Source organism: Hyperolius riggenbachi, chromosome 5 (assembly GCF_040937935.1).
Source record: "Hyperolius riggenbachi isolate aHypRig1 chromosome 5, aHypRig1.pri, whole genome shotgun sequence".
In the NCBI taxonomy this organism is placed as follows: Eukaryota; Metazoa; Chordata; class Amphibia; order Anura; family Hyperoliidae; genus Hyperolius; species Hyperolius riggenbachi.
Genome location: NC_090650.1, coordinates 389240634 through 389261024, shown reverse-complemented (window position 1 = coordinate 389261024; position 20391 = coordinate 389240634). Strand labels below are relative to the sequence as shown.

Below are 20391 nucleotides of genomic sequence, written 5' to 3'. Positions count from 1 at the left end.
GACATGCGGCCACGTCATCATAGGGGGCGCTGTTACCAATATACAGATGCTGGGAGAGAAAATAGATGGTAGCTGTGAGGATCGGAGGAAGACACGTGAGTTTTAACTACTATGCCCGCTCTCCCCACAGCTGCAGAGGGTGCGGGGCCTCTCAGGGCGCGGGGCCTGGGGCGATTGCCCCACTTACCACCCCCAAAGGCCGGCTCTGGTCATAGTCTTTTGTCGTGATCGTAGACTAAGGCCAATTTTGGAGGGAACCAATGAACTTAATTACATATTTTTGAGATGTGAGAGGATAGAGTTCTTTCTTTTTGAAGTTGAGGTGCGCATGGTGATAAAGGTAGTTCTGCAGTAATGTGGCAATAGCCTTATTGGGAATACGGAGGTATGGGGTGTGGGGGAGATGATGACTGACTACATGAGAAAGGGAATAGTGTGTAATGGATAATATAGGGACTATTCCTAATTATCACTGTTTTTAACCATACTTAATCCCCATTCACACCCTCCAATTTGAAGCTAATATTGTGTTAGAAGAATTTCCCCTTTACATTAACACAAAAAAGCAATTGTAAAAGCTTTAATGACTGCATCATAACAGAGGTAAAGAAAAATGAATATTTGTAATATATTATGTCGTAGAAGTAGAGATTACAAAAATAAATGTATTTTGAAATCATTTAGGAATGATAATGGCAAGGCTGCAGGTTAGCCAGCCTCGTGACATTTTGGATAACATTTAGTTTTTTTAAACTATAAAAGTCAACAAAAGCCTCCCAGTGTATAAATAATACATGCATGGCTGTGCCCACACGCAGTGGATGTTTAGGCAAACCTCTGCAAAAATAAATAGCCAAGATGACAATTTGAATTCCTGTTCCGCAATAAGCAGTTGTAAAATGAGGACCTGATTATTACAGAAGTGCACTCTTCTCTGGGGCATATTATCGGATGGAGAGCAAAGACAGGACAGATTTAAAATTGTACAGCACAAATAAGTGGCTATTTTGGCCAATTAGCAAATTCTCAGAGGCCAGATCTGGTATTTTATTACTTGGTCTTTAACAATAAATTCATAATTAAAGCTGGGGCGCAATTTCATTTCTAAGAATCGTTCTGTCATAATGGTGGATGGTGAAAGATCTTCACCCCGAGGAGCATAACTGAATATTTCCCAGCACAGTTCTGATGTCAGGGCTTTTTTGGAATTTTCAAAACATCTTGTTTATATTTTAAACACAGTCGTTTGAAATTAGGTACTTTAGCCTCAAATCCTAGGATTAGGTTCAAATTCTTGAAAAAAAAAAAAAATCACGATCTTATAAAGAGTTTTATAAACCAGACTTGGGAAGTTATAGAGTTGCATAAATTCAACAGAATTGTTATTTATTTTTTTACTTGCGTGTCTGTTTTTTATTCTGTATTTATTAGAAAGCAAACAGATACACAAACATGAATTAAAACGGAGCTTGATTTACTAAATAGTCTCCAGAAATCTTCAAGTGTCTCAAGATGGGGACATCATAATTCATCTAGCAGACCTGAACTGATTTAAATGTCTGCTATTAAGGAGTCACTGTGGTGACAAATTGTAGCATACATTCAATTATAAAGGATACCAACTTTGAATGTTCTTGGTTTTAGCATCAAGAAACACTTCCTATAGCTAGATACTGCTGTATATTGAATGTAGCCCCGCCCCTCGCAGTGATGCTTAGCGTAGGCTGAATAGCTATGCATAATTCACCCCCCCCCCCCCCCAGTATTCTGAGAGACCACGTATATTTTGTATTGGCTTCAGAACTCTTATAAAAAAAAAACGGTGCACAGAGATCACCTGACAGAACTAAGGGCTGCTTCACACGGCATCTTCTTTACTAAGCCCAAAGTGATTTATATAAAAGCACTAGCTAATGTGATGCTATGTGTGTTCTCACTTGAGTGATGTGATTTTTAAAAAAAAGGGCCACGCTAGCGAGATGCAGCTTGTCGCTAGCCTGCTATTTACCTCTGCCTGTCATTCACCGTTGCTCCCCCGCCTCCTGCATAGCGTGGCTCTCCACCTGTGTCCCTTCCCACCTCTGTAAGCCGATTGGAGGAAGCTTACGGAGGAGGGGAGAGAAAGGACACAGGCGGGGAGTCGCGCTATGCAGGAGGAGGGGGAGCGGCGGGTGGAAGACAGGCAGAGATGCATAACACACTAGCGACAATCTGCATGTCACTAGCCTGGCGCTTTTTTTTAATGGGGACAGCAGAGTCCGGGGAGGGGGGGGGGAAGGGGGGTTTCTGGAGGCACACTGGAAGGACACAGAGGCAGGTCATTGTAAACAGAACATGCCTCTGTGTCCTAATATGATTTTACAGACCCACCTCGGGTTCTCTTTAAAAAACCCTGGTAGTGTGAACCAACCCTTTGTCTTGGTTCACATGGGCGATAAATGTGGCGGTTGCGGCATTGATCATTTAGAAACCCAGGGAACTGTTATCACAGACCTGGACCATAGAGAGTTACTAGACAACAGAGATAGCCACTTAATCACTGTTGTACCCATTAGAAACACAACTATGTGTGATGAAGCCCCTATGAGACTTCTGACTGTATTACCTGCATTTCAAATAAAAAAAACTTCTAATGAGATTTTGGCCTGTCTAAAATAGTAACAACTATAGTACAATGCAGAGCGTAAATACTTAGAATATTTCATGGTCTAATTCACATTTTTTGCTGAATGTATCTTCTGCCTGCATGAATCAGGATGATGACTGAGCGCACATGGCTACAGGTTCTAGCTACTATGGGGTCCCGGGGCAAAAGAAACTTAGGAGCCCTACTTACAGACCCCCCAACCCCCCCCAAAGCAAATCCACCACACGAAGGACTCAAAGCTGGCTGACAGGCCCCATCCTACCTCACCGGTCATACAATATCATCTGGTGTCCATCTTATGTCCCCTCAAAAGCATTGTTGGGATCCCCATTATTTTCCTCCTCACATCGGAGTCTTACCTAATCCAGGCAGGACACAGGCAGCACCACACTCTATGCTACACACAGCGGAGTCTCACCTAATCCAGGCAGGACACAGGCAGCACCACAATCTATGCTACACTCAGTGGAGTCTCACCTAATCCAGGCAGGACACAGGCAGCACCACACTCTATGCTACACACAGCGGAGTCTCACCTAATCCAGGCAGGACACAGGCAGCACCACACTCTATGCTACACACAGCGGAGTCTCACCTAATCCAGGCAGGACACAGGCAGCACCACAATCTATGCTACACTCAGCGGAGTCTCACCTAATCCAGGCAGGACACAGGCAGCACCACACTCTATGCTACACACAGCAGAGTCTCACCTAATCCAGGCAGGACACAGGCAGCACCACACTCTATGCTACACACAGTGGAGTCTCACCTAATCCAGGCAGGACACAGGAGGCAGCACCACACTCTATGCTACACACAGCAGAGTCTTACCTAATCCAGGCAGGACACAGGCAGCACCACACTCTATGCTACACACAGCGGAGTCTCACCTAATCCAGGCAGACACAGGCAGCACCACAATCTATGCTACACACAGCGGAGTCTCACCTAATCCAGGCAGGACACAGGCAGCACCACACTCTATGCTACACACAGCGGAGTCTCACCTAATCCAGGCAGGCCACAGGAGGCAGCACCACACTCTATGCTACACACAGCGGAGTCTCACCTAATCCAGGCAGGACACAGGAGGCAGCACCACACTCTATGCTACACACAGCGGAGTCTAACCTAATCCAGGCAGGACACAGGAGGCAGCACCACACTCTATGCTGCACTCAGCGGAGTCTCACCTAATCCAGGCAGGACACAGGCAGCACCACACTCTATGCTACACACAGCGGAGTCTCACCTAATCCAGGAAGGACACAGGCAGCACCACACTCTATGCTACACACAGCGGAGTCTCACCTAATCCAGGCAGGACACAGGCAGCACCACACTCTATGCTACACACAGCGAGTCTCACCTAATCCAGGCAGGACACAGGAGGCAGCACCACACTCTATGCTACACTCAGAGGAGTCTCATCTAATCCAGGCAGGACACAGGCAGCACCACACTCTATGCTACACACAGCGGAGTCTCACCTAATCCAGGCAGGACACAGGCAGCACCACACTCTATGCTACACACAGCAGAGTCTTACCTAATCCAGGCAGGACACATGCAGCACCACACTCTATACCACACACAGCGGAGTCTCACCTAATCCAGGCAGGACACAGGCAGCACCACACTACATGCTACACACAGCGGAGTCTCATCTAATCCAGGCAGGACACAGGCTGCACCACACTCTATGCTACACACAACGGAATCTCACCTAATCCAGGCAGGACACAGGCAGCACCACACTCTATGCTACACACAGCAGAGTTTTACCTAATCCAGGCAGGACACAGGCAGCACCACACTCTATGCTACACACAGCGGAGTCTTACCTAATCCAGGCAGGACACAGGCAGCACCACACTCTATGCTACACACAGCGGAGTCTCACCTAATCCAGGCAGGACACAGGCAGCACCGCCCTCTATGCTACACACAGCGGAGTCTTACCTAATCCAGGCAGGACACAGGCAGCACCACACTCTATGCTGCACTCAGCGGAGTCTCATCTAATCCAGGCAGGACACAGGCAGCACCGCCCTCTATGCTACACACAACGGAGTCTTACCTAATCCAGGCAGGACACAGGCAGCACCACACTCTATGCTACACACAGCGGAGTCTCACCTAATCCAGGCAGGACACAGGCAGCACCACACTCTATGCTACACACAGCGGAATCTCATCTAATCCAGGCAGGACACAGGAGGCAGCACCACACTCTATGCTACACACAGCGGAGTCTCACCTAATCCAGGCAGGACACAGGCAGCACCACACTCTATGCTACACACAGCGGAGTCTTACCTAATCCAGGCAGGACACAGGAGGCAGCACCACACTCTATGTTACACACAGCGGAGTCTCACCTAATCCAGGCAGGACACAGGCAGCACCGCCCTCTATGCTACACACAGCGGAGTCTTACCTAATCCAGGAAGACACAGGCAGCACCACACTCTATGCTACACACAGCGGAGTCTCACCTAATCCAGGCAGGACACAGGCAGCACCGCCCTCTATGCTACACACAGCGGAGTCTTACCTAATCCAGGCAGGACACAGGCAGCACCACACTCTATGCTGCACTCAGCGGAGTCTCACCTAATCCAGGCAGGACACAGGCAGCACCACACTCTATGCTACACACAGCGGAGTCTCACCTAATCCAGGCAGGACACAGGCAGCACCACACTCTATGCTACACACAGCAGAGTCTTACCTAATCCAGGCAGGACACATGCAGCACCACACTCTATGCCACACACAGCGGAGTCTCACCTAATCCAGGCAGGACACAGGCAGCACCACACTACATGCTACACACAGCGGAGTCTCATCTAATCCAGGCAGGACACAGGCTGCACCACACTCTATGCTACACACAACGGAATCTCACCTAATCCAGGCAGGACACAGGCAGCACCACACTCTATGCTACACACAGCAGAGTTTTACCTAATCCAGGCAGGACACAGGCAGCACCACACTCTATGCTACACACAGCGGAGTCTTACCTAATCCAGGCAGGACACAGGCAGCACCACACTCTATGCTACACACAGCGGAGTCTCACCTAATCCAGGCAGGACACAGGCAGCACCGCCCTCTATGCTACGCACAGCGGAGTCTTACCTAATCCAGGCAGGACACAGGCAGCACCACACTCTATGCTGCACTCAGCGGAGTCTCATCTAATCCAGGCAGGACACAGGCAGCCCCGCCCTCTATGCTACACACATCGGAGTCTTACCTAATCCAGGCAGGACACAGGCAGCACCACACTCTATGCTACACACAGCGGAGTCTCACCTAATCCAGGCAGGACACAGGCAGCACCACACTCTATGCTACACACAGCGGAATCTCATCTAATCCAGGCAGGACACAGGAGGCAGCACCACACTCTATGCTACACACAGCGGAGTCTCACCTAATCCAGGTAGGACACAGGCAGCACCACACTCTATGCTACACACAGCGGAGTCTCACCTAATCCAGGCAGGCCACAGGAGGCAGCACCACACTCTATGCTACACACAGCGGAGTCTCACCTAATCCAGGCAGGACACAGGAGGCAGCACCACACTCTATGCTACACACAGCGGAGTCTCACCTAATCCAGGCAGGACACAGGAGGCAGCACCACACTCTATGCTACACACAGTGGAGTCTCACCTAATCCAGGCAGGACACAGGAGGCAGCACCACACTCTATGCTGCACTCAGCGGAGTCTCACCTAATCCAGGCAGGACACAGGCAGCACCACACTCTATGCTACACACAGCGGAGTCTCACCTAATCCAGGCAGGACACAGGCAGCACCACACTCTATGCTACACACAGCGGAGTCTCACCTAATCCAGGCAGGACACAGGCAGCACCACACTCTATGCTACACACAGCAGAGTCTTACCTAATCCAGGCAGGACACATGCAGCACCACACTCTATGCCACACACAGCGGAGTCTCACCTAATCCAGGCAGGACACAGGCAGCACCACACTCTATGCTACACACAGCAGAGTCTCACCTAATCCAGGCAGGACACAGGCAGCACCACACTCTATGCTACACACAGTGGAGTCTCACCTAATCCAGGCAGGACACAGGAGGCAGCACCACACTCTATGCTACACACAGCAGAGTCTTACCTAATCCAGGCAGGACACATGCAGCACCACACTCTATGCTACACACAGCAGAGTCTTACCTAATCCAGGCAGGACACATGCAGCACCACACTCTATGCCACACACAGCGGAGTCTCACCTAATCCAGGCAGGACACAGGCAGCACCACACTCTATGCTACACACAGCGGAGTCTCATCTAATCCAGGCAGGACACAGGCAGCACCACACTCTATGCTACACACAGCAGAGTCTTACCTAATCCCGGCAGGACACAGGCAGCACCACACTCTATGCTACACACAGCGGAGTCTCATCTAATCCAGGCAGGACACAGGCAGCACCACACTCTATGCTACACACAACGGAATCTCACTTAATCCAGGCAGGACACAGGCAGCACCACACTCTATGCCACACACAGCGGAGTCTCACCTAATCCAGGCAGGACACAGGCAGCACCACACTCTATGCTACACACAGCGGAGTCTCACCTAATCCAGGCAGGACACAGGCAGCACCACACTCTATGCTACACACAGCAGAGTCTTACCTAATCCAGGCAGGACACAGGCAGCACCACACTCTATGCTACACACAGTGGAGTCTTACCTAATCCAGGCAGGACACAGGCAGCACCACACTCTATGCTACACACAGCGGAGTCTTACCTAATCCAGGCAGGACACAGGCAGCACCACACTCTATGCTACACACAGCGGAGTCTCACCTAATCCAGGCAGGACACAGGCAGCACCACACTCTATGCTACACTCAGCGGAGTCTCACCTAATCCAGGCAGGACACAGGAGGCAGCACCACACTCTATGCTGCACTCAGCGGAGTCTCATCTAATCCAGGCAGGACACAGGCAGCACCGCCCTCTATGCTACACACATCGGAGTCTTACCTAATCCAGGCAGGACACAGGCAGCACCACACTCTATGCTACACACAGCGGAGTCTCACCTAATCCAGGCAGGACACAGGAGGCAGCACCACACTCTATGCTACACACAGCGGAGTCTCACCTAATCCAGGCAGGACACAGGCAGCACCACAATCTATGCTACACTCAGCGGAGTCTCACCTAATCCAGGCAGGACACAGGCAGCACCACAATCTATGCTACACTCAGCGGAGTCTCACCTAATCCAGGTAGGACACAGGCAGCACCACACTCTATGCTACACTCAGCGGAGTCTCACCTAATCCAGGCAGGACACAGGCAGCACCACACTCTATGCTACACTCAGCGGAGTCTCACCTAATCCAGGCAGGACACAGGCAGCACCACAATCTATGCTACACTCAGCGGAGTCTCACCTAATCCAGGCAGGACACAGGAGGCAGCACCACACTCTATGCTGCACTCAGCGGAGTCTCATCTAATCCAGGCAGGACACAGGAGGCAGCTCCATACTCTATGCTCCGGACTTTGGCTGTGTATTAACCCTGGCAACAGGTAGTGCAAATTATCCTCATACACATGGGTCACCATAGAAGAAGGGGAGAGGGGAGGAGACACCTTGGGGGCCCCTAAATGCTCTGGGGCACTGGCCCCATTTGCCTCTATTGAAGTGCCGGCCCTGCATGGCTGTCTCTGATTCATGGGACCCCAGAGCAGTCACATGGTCTACTATGGCTACAATTACACTTATAGTGCTGATAAAGTGCATCTGACAGATGCATGGCTTCCATTTACCTGAATGACAAAACTGTGCTCAGTAACATCAGAAACCAGGCTGACATCTTGGGACCATTCCTCTTCTCCTTGGGCCCTTACACACAGCTCTGTAAGCTCGCTGTTTTCCAGTACAAAAGATGGCAGCTTCTGTTTCTCCGCCAAGCAGTCAACATGTTCTCGTACCACAATCTGGCCATCTTGCCCCACACAATGCTGGACCACCTTCACCTCAATGCTGTCCGGGAGGTAACTGCAGATATTCTGCCTTCCACAGATTGTTACCTGTGGTAATAACAAATGCATGAATAAATCAGCTAGGAATCAGAAATAAAGTATATACAGTATTTATTGGCCACTATATATGGTGAAGAAGAGGAACCCATTAACCAAGTACTTCACTGAAATTAATGATGTACTTGGCCAACAACCACTCCCACAGTTGCTGCCACAGTGTGGAGGGAAAAATCAGTACCTGTTCCAACCTCTGTATGCTTTTTAGGGCCAAAAAGGCTCTTTTCTGGCCACTGCCCACAGGCAGTGGGGCAGCACAGCGGCGTAGTGATCAGCACTCGCTGCGTTCCCGGTTCACTTCTAACCCCAGCCAGGGCACTTTCTGCACAGAGTTTGTATGTTCTCCCCATGTCTGTGTGGGTTTCCTCCGGGGACTCCGGTATCCTCCCACATCCCAAAAACAAACAGATAAGTTAATTGGCTTCCTCTAATTTGGCCCTAGACTACGATACATACAATAAATGATACATACATAGACATATGACTATGGTAGGGATTAGCATGAATAGCAGGCTAATCCTTCTTATCACCCATTTTAACTGTAGATGCATTCAATTCATTGAAAGGACACTGTAGTGGGAGGTATGTGAAAAGCTGCCTTTCATCCTTTTAAAGAGACTCTGAAACCTAAAAAAACCCAGTTTTTACTTAACAGTCTTCATTGGTATTAATGCCCTACCTGAAACACTACATTCCCGAGGCTAAACTCTCAATTAAGACCCCCAAAATCCCAGGGCAAAAACTTGACTTGACTTTCTAAGTCGTGGACTTTGCTGCCTGGGGGAGGCAGATCTTTGGGCTGTAGCTCTGCCTCTAGACCAATCAATCTGCGCTGATCGCTGATTCTCCCCGCCCCTCTTAGTGAAAGAAGACTGAGAGGGGCTGGCGGAGGCGGAGATCCATGCAGATTGACGTGAGTAGAGGCGGAGCTACTGCCCAAAGCTCTGCCTCTACATGGAAGGAGCCCCAAATCTTCCCCCAGGAATTTTGGGGGTATTAATTGAGAATTCAGCCGCAGGGATTCTGCGTTTCAGGTAGGGAATTAATGCTTAAGAAGACTGTTAAGTAACAACGGGATTATTTGAGGCTTCAGTCTATCTTTAATCTTTAAACCAATTTCCTGTCTGTCATACTGATCTGTTGTTAGCAAAAAGTTGTGAATCAGAATTATACAATTTATTGGCTAACTTAAAGAGAACCTGTACTGAGTAAAAATATTTAAAATAAACACATGAGGTAACTTCAAATGAACATTACATAGTTACCTTGCCATCAGTTCCTCTCAGAAGCTCACCATTTTCTTCTGACAATTATCTCTCCCAGTTCTAACAATATTTTGTCAGATCTGAAATATATCAGTTGCTGTCAGTAAAATATAAGTTGCTGTCAGTTATAGCTGAGAGGAAAACTGATGTACCAGGTAATGTTCATGTTTCCCTATGGCTCAAGTGGGCGATGTTAAAGTTTAACTGTGTGCTGACCAGAAAGCTGTTATGGGTAATGGCTATTTTCAAAATGGAGGACGGAAAATCCCCTTGATCACAGTGAACAAACAGGACGCGGGCCAGGAGAAAGACACCAAGGAGTAGACTACATGGAAGGTAAGTATGACTTGTGTATGCTTATTTTGACTTTTAATTTTCAGTTCAGGTTTTCTTTAAAAGAATAAGAGTAAACTTTTGGCTGTGCAGCCTTCGTCAGACTTCAATCCAGAGTGTTATAATACTTTCAGCCACAGACCCAGAACAAGCATGAATAGGTGCTGCGATTAACGCCTGACCATATTCGTGACATGCTTGCTTCAGGTGCGTGATTCATGCTAGATTCACAGTGGGACGTTGCGGTTTGATGCAATGTTAAAGTCGCAACGCAAACCTTCAACACAACGGGCCAAAAAAGTTGCATCTCAGCGTTACCATTGCATACAGCAGAGCATACAGGCAATGAAAAGTATGCTTCCAAATCAGTACTGAGCATGTTCAAACAGACTAATGCAGCTAATGTCCTGTATCACGCACTGCATGCAGCACTTTCTCTTAATGTGTTGCGTTATATACAACAATGCAACGTGTGCCCTGTAAAGGGCGCATTGATTTATTATTGCAGTGCGTTACTCGGCGTTAAATTTGTTTTTAACGTGCGACTTTAACGTCCCACTGTGAACTTAGCCTCAGACTCTACTGCATCCAAGGAGTTTAGCAGGACAGGTGACTGTAATTAAGTAAGTAATTACCTATTTACTGTAGATGCATAAACCTCGAGGGGTGCAGTCTATGTCCTCCTTTTTCCCCCGTTTTCATCCGAGAGCTTGCAAAAGTGTCAAGACTGGGCAGCGACCCTCCCCTGGGTCGGTAGTCTTGACTCGGAAGCATAACTTCGCAATTGCCACTGCGCCGGCACTGGTCAGAGGCCCTATGACGCCGGGTCCTTACTCCCAGACTGCCGAGAGGGTCAGAGGGCTTCTGACTGCCGGCGATTACGGATAGGCCGGTCTAGACACTTTTGCAAACTCTTGGAGGAAAATGGGGGGAAAAAGAAGGACGCAGACCACGTCCCGAGAGTTTTATGCATCTAAATAGGTAATTTCTTAAAGGCATTCTCCTTGGATATTCTTCATGGGAAATGTCCTCTGTACATTGTTCTCCACTGATCTACTTATGTAGCACAGACAGAAACTCCACTGATGACATACTTGTTTCTGCACCCCGTTCAGCTGCTGCACTTTTATGATAAGAGTTGCTGTCCTGCCCTTGTAGTGAATTGTTCGGATAAACGTCCCAGCGTTGTCCACGTTGAAGGGCTCCGACCAGCGCCAGTTTCCCCAGCCCTCAATACAGATGTGGAGCAGCTGCAGAGAGATAAAACATCCATTAAGCAGCTAGGCTCATAAATACACTGCTTTCTGTCATTACGCCTTCATTATCATTCTTATGCAAAGATTTAGACCTTTTCCCTTCCTGAGGGAGAATAATATTTTAACCTCTTTGGAGAAACACAATCCATAAGTCTACTTTTTTTTTTTTTTACTTACTTCGCATAACAAAAACTATGCAGAGGTATGTTTTCTTTTTTTACTGTTATGTCACAAGAAGGAGAACCAGGAGGAAAGTGTGGAGTTAAATTACTTAAGTTGGAAAACAATGCAGAATATCAGCAATCTACCAAACCTTTGCTACGGTCACATCAGAAGATAGTGAGGCTTACTGAAAATGTAGCACATTAGTGGTTTTCCCACCACAGTGGCATTAATAGTGAGAACTGTTAAAAGAGGAACTTTAAAGAGAATCTGTATGTCTGATTTGTACAATAAAAAAAAATACCAATGGAGTCACTGTGATCTCCTGGATCGCTCTTTGCCGTTTCCGCCGCTCCCTGCCATGATTCTGGCTTTTAACCACTTCACCACTGAGGGGTTTTACCCTTTGACCACCAGAGCAATTTTCATCTTTCAGCGCTCCTTCCATTCGTCTATAACTTTATCATTACTTATCACAATGAAATGAACTATATCTTGTTTTTTTTGCCACCAATTAGGCTTTCTTTAGGTGGGACATTATGCCAAGAATTATTTTATTCTAAATGTGTTTTAATGGGAAAATAGGAAAAAATTTGGGAAAAAATGTATTATTTTTCAGTTTTTGGCCTTTATAGTTTTTAAATAATGCATGCTACTGTAATTAAAACCCATGGAATTTATTTGCCCTTTTGTCCCGGTTATAAAACCGTTTAAATTATGTCCCTATCACAATGTTTGGCGCCAATATTTTAATCGGAAATAAAGGTGCATTTTTTTCAGTTTTGCGTCGATCCCTAATTACAAGCCCATAGTTTATCAAGTAACAGTGTTATACCCTCTTGACATAAATATTTAAAAAGTTCAGTCCCTAAGGTAACTATTTATGTATTTTTTTTTAATTGTAATTTTTTTTTTTAAATTACAAAAAAAAAATAAAAAAATTGGGGAGTGTGGCAGTGGTAGTTTTACTATTTGGCCACAAGATGGCCACAGTAACATTTTGTTTATGCGACCTGCAAAAAGAGGCTGGGAACTTTATTTTTTTACACAATGATCGCGCTGCTTATCGGAAAAGCAGCGGATCATTGCGGGGCTTAGATCAACGAACGGGAATGGATTTTCCCGTTCATTGATCTCCGGGCGAGCAGCCGGCAGCGTGTTTACTAGCGGGAGTGCGCGCTAGAGCGAGCGGGAGCGCGGGCAGCGGTGGGAGCGCGGAAAGTACGCATTTCTCCATCCCTGGTGGTGAAAGGATGGAAAAAGGGACGGAGAAATACGTACGCGTGGGGGTAAAGTGGTTGATCACCAGTTTTAGGCAGTGTTTACAAACAAAAAACATGGCTGCCAACCAGGAAGTGTATACAAATTTTTTATTACATAGTGAATTTTTTGCACCCCAGTCAGGGATTCTCACAGTTTCTCAGCATGGGCAGTTCCCTCCGCTCTCAGACAAGCTTAAATTGAGAGCAGAGACCTGTCTGTGAGGGATAAACAAAGCACACACAAAGAGCCTGCAGGGGGCGTGGAGGTGGCATGCATAACATCTCCCTATCACAGCAGAGGCAGTGCATTCCTCTCTGGTTCGACAAAGCTTGACAAAGAAAAGAAGATTAGATATATTACAGAGACAGTGCAACTAGAAAAGGCTGCAGTAATCCAGACCACATTAGAACAGCTATAGGAACTTATAGGATAGAAGAAATAAGGCTGAACATTGTGTTACATAGTCTCTTTAACCCACGATTGAACTTCATTCCAAATCAGTAGCTGATAACCCCTTTCCCACCAAAAATGTTTACCTTTTCTACCAAAGATCATCAGGTGGGTCAGATTGGCTTATATTGTGGTGAAACCCCTCGCACCGAGTGATGTCATGACCATGGTCCTGACAGTTTGCTGTCTGTGAAACTCATTGTATTGTGGGAAATATCAGCTTTTTCAAACTGCCAAGCAAGCAATATCTCCCTCTGTGCAAAGAACTCTCAGTAACGATCATTCTGCACAGATCACCTGGCAGAACTATAGTTTTGTCACCGGTGATAGATTTCAGAATGTAAATCAGGGAGAGGAAAGATTTTACAATAGGCAAACAATGATTAAATAAACTATAAATATTGTAAAAAAAAATAAGCAATTTTATTCATTATGTTCTTTTCACTACAGTTCCTCTTTAAAGGGGCATTATGGCGAAAAATTTTAAAATTTAACCACTTCAGCCTTCAGTCATTTTCACTTTATGCATCCGAGCAATGTTCACCTCCTATTCACTAGCCTATAACTTTATCACTACTTATCACAATGAACTGATCTACATCTTGTTTTTTCAGCCACCAATTAGGCTTTCTTTGGGTGGTACATTTTGCTAAGAGCCACTTTACTGTAAATGCATTTTAACAGGAAGAATAAGAAAAAAACGGAAAAAATTCATTATTTCTCAGTTTTCAGCCATTATAGTTTTAAAATAATACATGCCTCCATAATTAAAACTCACGTATTGTATTTGCCCATATGTCCCAGTTATTACACCGTTAAAATTATGTCCCTATCACAATGTATGGAGGCAATATTTTATTTGGAAATAAAGGTGCATTTTTTCTGTTTTGCATCTATCACTATTTACAAGTTTAAAATAAAAAAAAATATAGAAATATTTCATCTTTACATTGATATTTAAAAAGTTTTGACCCATAGGTAAATATTTACATGTTGTTGTTTTTTTTATTGCAATGTTTTTAGTTTTTGTTATATTAAACATTTTATTTGGGTATTTTTGGGAGGGTGGGATGGAAACAGTAGTTTTTATAATGTAAATGTGTGCTGAATTTTATTTTTTTTATGTTTAGTTGTAGTTTTACTTTTTGGCCACAAGATGGAAGCCATGAGTTTGTTTACATGACGTCACTCTAAGCGTAACATACGCTTAGAGAGACGCATGGGGGGAGGCAACAGCCAGAAAAAGCGAAGCTTCCGAGAGAAGCTGTTGCTTTTTCTGCGGGGGAGAGGAATCAGTGATCGGGCACCATAGCCCGATTCACTGATTGCCTGGCTAACGAACCGTGGGCCGGGAGCGAGCATGCACGCGCGCGATCGGCCGCAGGAGTGAGCGGACGCACACATGGCCTCCTGGGCGTAGCTAGTACGTCCAGGAGGCCAAAGTAGTTAAAATATGTACAAACATATACAAATAAGAAGTACATTTTTTCCCAGAGTAAATGAGCCATAAATTACTTTTCTCTTCTGTTGGTGTCAATTACAGTAGGTAGTAGAAATCTGACAGAAGCGACAGGTTTTGGACTAGTCCATTTCTTCATTGGGGGATTCTCAGGGATTTATTTATTTTCAAAAGCACTTAGTGTATGGCAGTTGCTCTGTCCAACTCCCAAAAAACTGTGTAGCGAGCAGGGAAGCTGGCCAGCATCATTGTTTAAATCCTTTTTAGGGAATATCTTTATAAAGAATAAAATCCTTGCTAGTCCATCTCCCATGAAGAGATGGACTAGTCCAAAACCTGTCACTTCTGTCAGATTTCTACTACCTACTGTAAGTTACAGCAACATAGGAGAAAAGTAATTTATGGCTCATTTTACTCTGGAAAAAAGCGTACTTTGTATTTGTCTATGTTTGCACATATTTTAAATGTTAACATTCTTCGCCATAGTGCCCCTTTAATTAATCCAGGCCTTGGTTGTAATTACTACTGATAATATCTCACTGTGGGTACCACAAATAACTGCAACAGCATTAACTCTAAAGCCTTGTATGCAAGACAGGTATCGGTGGAGGCGACCGTTTGGGGCAGTCTTGGCTAAGAGAGAGTAGCGTGAACGGCAGATCTTAAACAACAGCAACAAGTGAGCGGATTGTTCACTTGCCAACCCTGCCTACTGGAAGCTGCTTCACGACGCCCCTCCTCCCCTCTCCATAGCAACAGTACAATGTTGTCTAATGCTGCAAATATTACATCCGCAAAGTCCCCTACTAGACACTATATATAACATTTAGATTATTATTAAAGCAAACCTGTAAGTTTGCAAATCATAAAAAAAAGAAAGAACTACTGCCTTAGGGCTTGTTCACACTATGAGCGTTTGCTTTTCTAAGCACTGGCAATTTTAGAAATCGCCCTAAACGCGCTCGTGCAATGATTCCCTATGAGAGTGTTCACATATGAGCGGTTCGATTCCGATCCACTTCCAAAGGTGCTGCCTGTACCATTTTCTGAACGCTTTTGCTCAATGGAAGGTATAGGCAAATTGCAAAGCGATTGAAAAAGCGCTTTGTATAGTCATTTCCCAAGCGCTTCTATGAATAAATACATTGTATTTATTTATTTATTTTAGTCTGAGAGAGAAAAAAATCCTCTGCAAAAGCACTTAAAAAAGCGCAGGGAAAGGTGATTAAAAAAATTGCAATAAATCGCTCAGCGCTGAAATAGCACTGGCAATTTATAACGTGAACGTAGCCTTAATTCTGATATGTTCTGGGCCCCATCTGTCCTGTTTTTGCAGCTCCCACAGCTTTTTTTCTGATCTAAAATCAATTAACAACATTTGATTGTATCTGGCAAGATGGCGGGGTCGTGGCCATCTTGTCAGATGGGAGTGTGGCTGGTAAAGGCTGGGAGGGGGTGTGTCATTGGCCACGCAGACACGGGGAAAACATACAAACTCCTTGCAGATGTTGACCTGGCTGGGGTTCGAACCGGGGACCCAGCTCTGCAAGGCGAGAACACGAACCACTATGCCACCGTGCTGCCCGTGCTATCCTTATGTGTATTTCTTGATTTGATTATTTTGTTATGTATATAGCTCCTTACTGCACGTGTAACGGCTTTCCAAACAATTACCATACTTTTGTTTTTAATGACTACTCAGCACTTATTCAAGTCTGTTGCAAATACAATTTATTATGTGTTAAAATTCGAAAGTGTTATGACGAATTTCATATAACAAGCATAAGTACCTCCTGCACTTGTTAGACATACCCCTGGGGTAAGCGTAACACTAGGTGAAAACTGCTATAAATAGGAATTATTTACATTCCAGAGAATGGCAGACGTTAGGCGCAAGATGTAATTATCCCCCTTCCATTTCTTGTTTTGTTTCTGTTTTGTTTCAGTACTATGGGAGAATAATTCTTTACAAATACTATTGTTGTTTGCTTCTTAAAGCAGCAGGGACAGCCATACTATCCCAGGGAAAAAACACATATATAAGTAGATAACTACTTGTTCCAGTTACATAACAGATGTATTGTACTGTCCACATTTTGATTTCAGTGAATTGTATATAGTATTAGTAAATAAAGAGAATTATGTTTCAGGTATTTGCCATCTTGATTCCCTCTTACTGAAGCCAATCCTGATGTCATTTCCTCCCTTACTTTTTTCTCCTAGAAACTGCACTGTCATAGCTAGCTTGATTTATAAACACAAGAGTGCAGGCATAAATTGTATTTCAGCAGCACATTTAACTGCCCTCAGCCAATCAGTGAGGAGCAGGAATGTGGGAGGGGAGGTGACAAGCTTCCTTCTCGTCGGCAATGTACCAAATAGAGCCCGGCTGACTGAGATAAAATGTATTACAGCAGAAACATTTCTGGATAGATTGGAGTGCTTACAATGCAGGGTATGGTTGCAGGATGCATATTAAACACAGAGCAGTGGGTAAATGGAATTTGATTTTGTGGCTGACAATCCCTCTTTAAGAAAGAATATGACATGCAGAAGAATACACCAACAATATTCACTGATATTTCTCAAAGGAAGAGAGTACAGATGCAGTTTTTTGGGCTTTGGCTGGTCATAACCTGGCCAACCAAGCCCTTAAAGGATATCTGAAGTGACATGTGACATGATGAGATAGACATGTGTATGTACGGTGCCTAGCACACAAATAACTATGCTGTGTTCCTTTTATTCTTTCTCTGCCTGAAAGAGTTAAATATCAGGTATGTAAGTTGCTGACTCAGTCCCGATAGGAAGTGACTACAGTGTGACCCTCACTGATAAGAAATTCCCCCTTTTATCTCTTTCTTGCTCTCAGAAGCCATTTTCTGCTAGGAAAGTGTTTTATAGTTGGAATTTCTTATCAGTGAGGGTCACGCTGTAGTCACTTCCTGTCAGTCAGGACTGAGTCAGCCACTTACATACCTGATATTTAACTCTTTCAGGCAGAAAAAGAAAAAAAAGGAACCCAGCATACTTATTTGTGTACGAGGCACTGTACATACACATGTTTATCTCATCATGTCACTTCGGATATCCATTAAGAAGGTTCCTTCTAGACTTCCACTTGCCACCGCTTCCACCATCATCTTTCTCTCTGGAAGAGCCTTCTTCTGCCGGGTCCCGTCATTTTGCATTCTGGCTAGCCTGAGTCCAAAAAAAGTGTCCACAAACTTAAGTTCTTTGTGTATTGGTTTCATCAGTCAACCACTTGGCATACTGGCTGGCCAGACTTCGGGCTTTGGCTGCAAAATACACACACGCACACACACACTTGAAAGTATGAATTACAAATTATATTGTGATTAAATTGTCAATCTGACAAAATTTCAATATAAGCCTACAGTCTACAAATGATTAAAGAGGGATTATTAGCCACAAAATCAAATTCTATCTACTTGTGTTTATTATGTAGTCTACATGCAGTCTGCACGGCAAGCATTCCAATATAATCATAAATGTTTCTGCCATAATGAATCTCATCTCAGTCAGCCTGGTTCTATTCTGGCACATTGCCAAGGAGAGGGAAGCTTGTTTTCTCTGGTACATTGCCAGGGGTCCATCAGTCATCACGGTATTGCCATGCACCCGATCGAGCCCTTGTGACTGAGATTTTTCCAACATGGATTTCTTTCTAATTAAATACAATTGCCGAAAATCGGAAGGTCAATCGAGTCGCAATATAGAGTAATAAATATTATTATTATTATTTATTTATAATGCGCCAACATATTCCGTGGCTCTAGGCACCTTTAGTTTTCTACTGCAATAGAGAACTACGTAGCTGTTGCCCCTTTAAAGGAATACTTAAAGGGAATGTCCAAGCAAAATAAAAAAATGAGTTTCACTTACCTGGGTCTTCTACCAGCCCCATGGAGCCATCCTGTGCCCTCGTAGTCACTCACTGCTGCTCCAGTCCCCCACTGGCAGCTTGCTGACCTCGGAGGTCGGCGGGACGCATTGCGTACATTTTTACGCATTCCCGCTAGTGCAGGAACATTAACACATACATTTTTACGCGTTACTGGTTCAATGCGTAAAAATTTACGCATTGAACCAGTAACGCGTAAAAATGTATGTGTTAATGTTCATGCACTAGCGGGAATGCGTAAAAATGTACGCAATACGTCCCGCCGGCCTCCGAGGTCGGCAAGCTGCCAGTGGGGGACTGGAGCAGAAGTGAGTGACTACGAGGGCACAGGATGGCTGCATGGGGCTGGTAGAAGCCCCAGGTAAGTGAAACTCATTTTTTTATTTTGCTTGGACATTCCCTTTAAGCCCAAAAAAAAAAAAAATGATATTTACTCACCCGGGGCATCCCTCAGCCCCCTGAAGCTGGATGGTGCCCTCGCAGCCCCGCTCCGATCGTCCTGTCCCCGCCGGCGGCTACTTCCGGGTTCGGACGACAGCCGCCGGCAGGCTGGGAATATATATATATATATATATATATATATATATATATATATATATATATATATATATATATATATATATATATATGCTATAGCAGCTCGGAGGGTGATATAGCGTCTGGGAACGCGGAGAATCAGCCGCGTTCCCGGAGGGTGATATAGCGTCTGGGAACGCGGAGAATCAGCCGTGTTCCCAGCCTGTCGGCGGCTGTCGCCGAACCCGGAAGTAGCCGCCGGCGGGGACAGGACGATCGGAGCGGGCCTGCGAGGGCACCATCCAGCTTCAGGGGGCTGAGGGATGCCCCGGTGAGTAAATATCATTTTTTTTTTGGCTTAAGTATTCCTTTAATGTTCCTCTCTTAACCAACTGGATGGAAATTTACCACTGAGCTCAATCACTCTTAACAGTAATAAATTGACTAAAATCAACTGGATATGTCCGAGACATAAGATCACTGGCAGATTAGATCAAAGCCAACAAATCTTCCTGAAAGCTGAACTGCATAGGGCATCCTGTAAAGTTTCAGGGAGTCATGTAAAATGTCATTAATGAGTGGAAATATCCTTTTAATACATAATGTAGAACAATGAACAATATTTTTTGCAATGAATGCTGTTTAGTTTACAATGCGGGAGGTCGTGTAGCACGGTTCATTGGAAGAGCCCCTTGTGTGCACAGTGTCCTTGTCATCAGCAGGAAAACAGACTAAAGCAAACATAGAAGTCGAGCAGTGGGTGGCTTCTGCATCGCTGACTGACAGTTGTGCTGCGGCTAGGCTGGCCTATAATCTTATCACTATTATTATTATTACTACAAGATATTCCAAGGTTTACTGCTCTGTTTGTAATAACAGATGTATGGCCAGGGCTGAAAGCCTGACCAGAACTCAGAGAGTCACACAGCACACTGCAGAAATCCACTAATGTGAAGCAGCAGCTCACCAAAAGCTTAAGCCAATAACT

General features: G+C 45.3%; 1 protein-coding gene across 3 annotated transcripts in view; it reads right to left on the bottom strand.

Annotated features, from left to right (window-relative positions):
- VPS13B (vacuolar protein sorting 13 homolog B) overlaps positions 1-20391 on the bottom strand; it is a 1202086-nt gene that overhangs the window by 112380 nt on the left and 1069315 nt on the right. For all 3 annotated transcript variants that reach the window (XM_068237718.1, XM_068237719.1, XM_068237717.1), the window contains exons 44-45: positions 11467-11622; positions 8502-8765 (exon numbers count right to left, since the gene is read on the bottom strand). In XM_068237718.1, coding sequence (XP_068093819.1) covers positions 8502-8765; positions 11467-11622 — 420 coding nt within the window. The remainder of the gene's footprint in view (positions 1-8501; positions 8766-11466; positions 11623-20391) is intronic.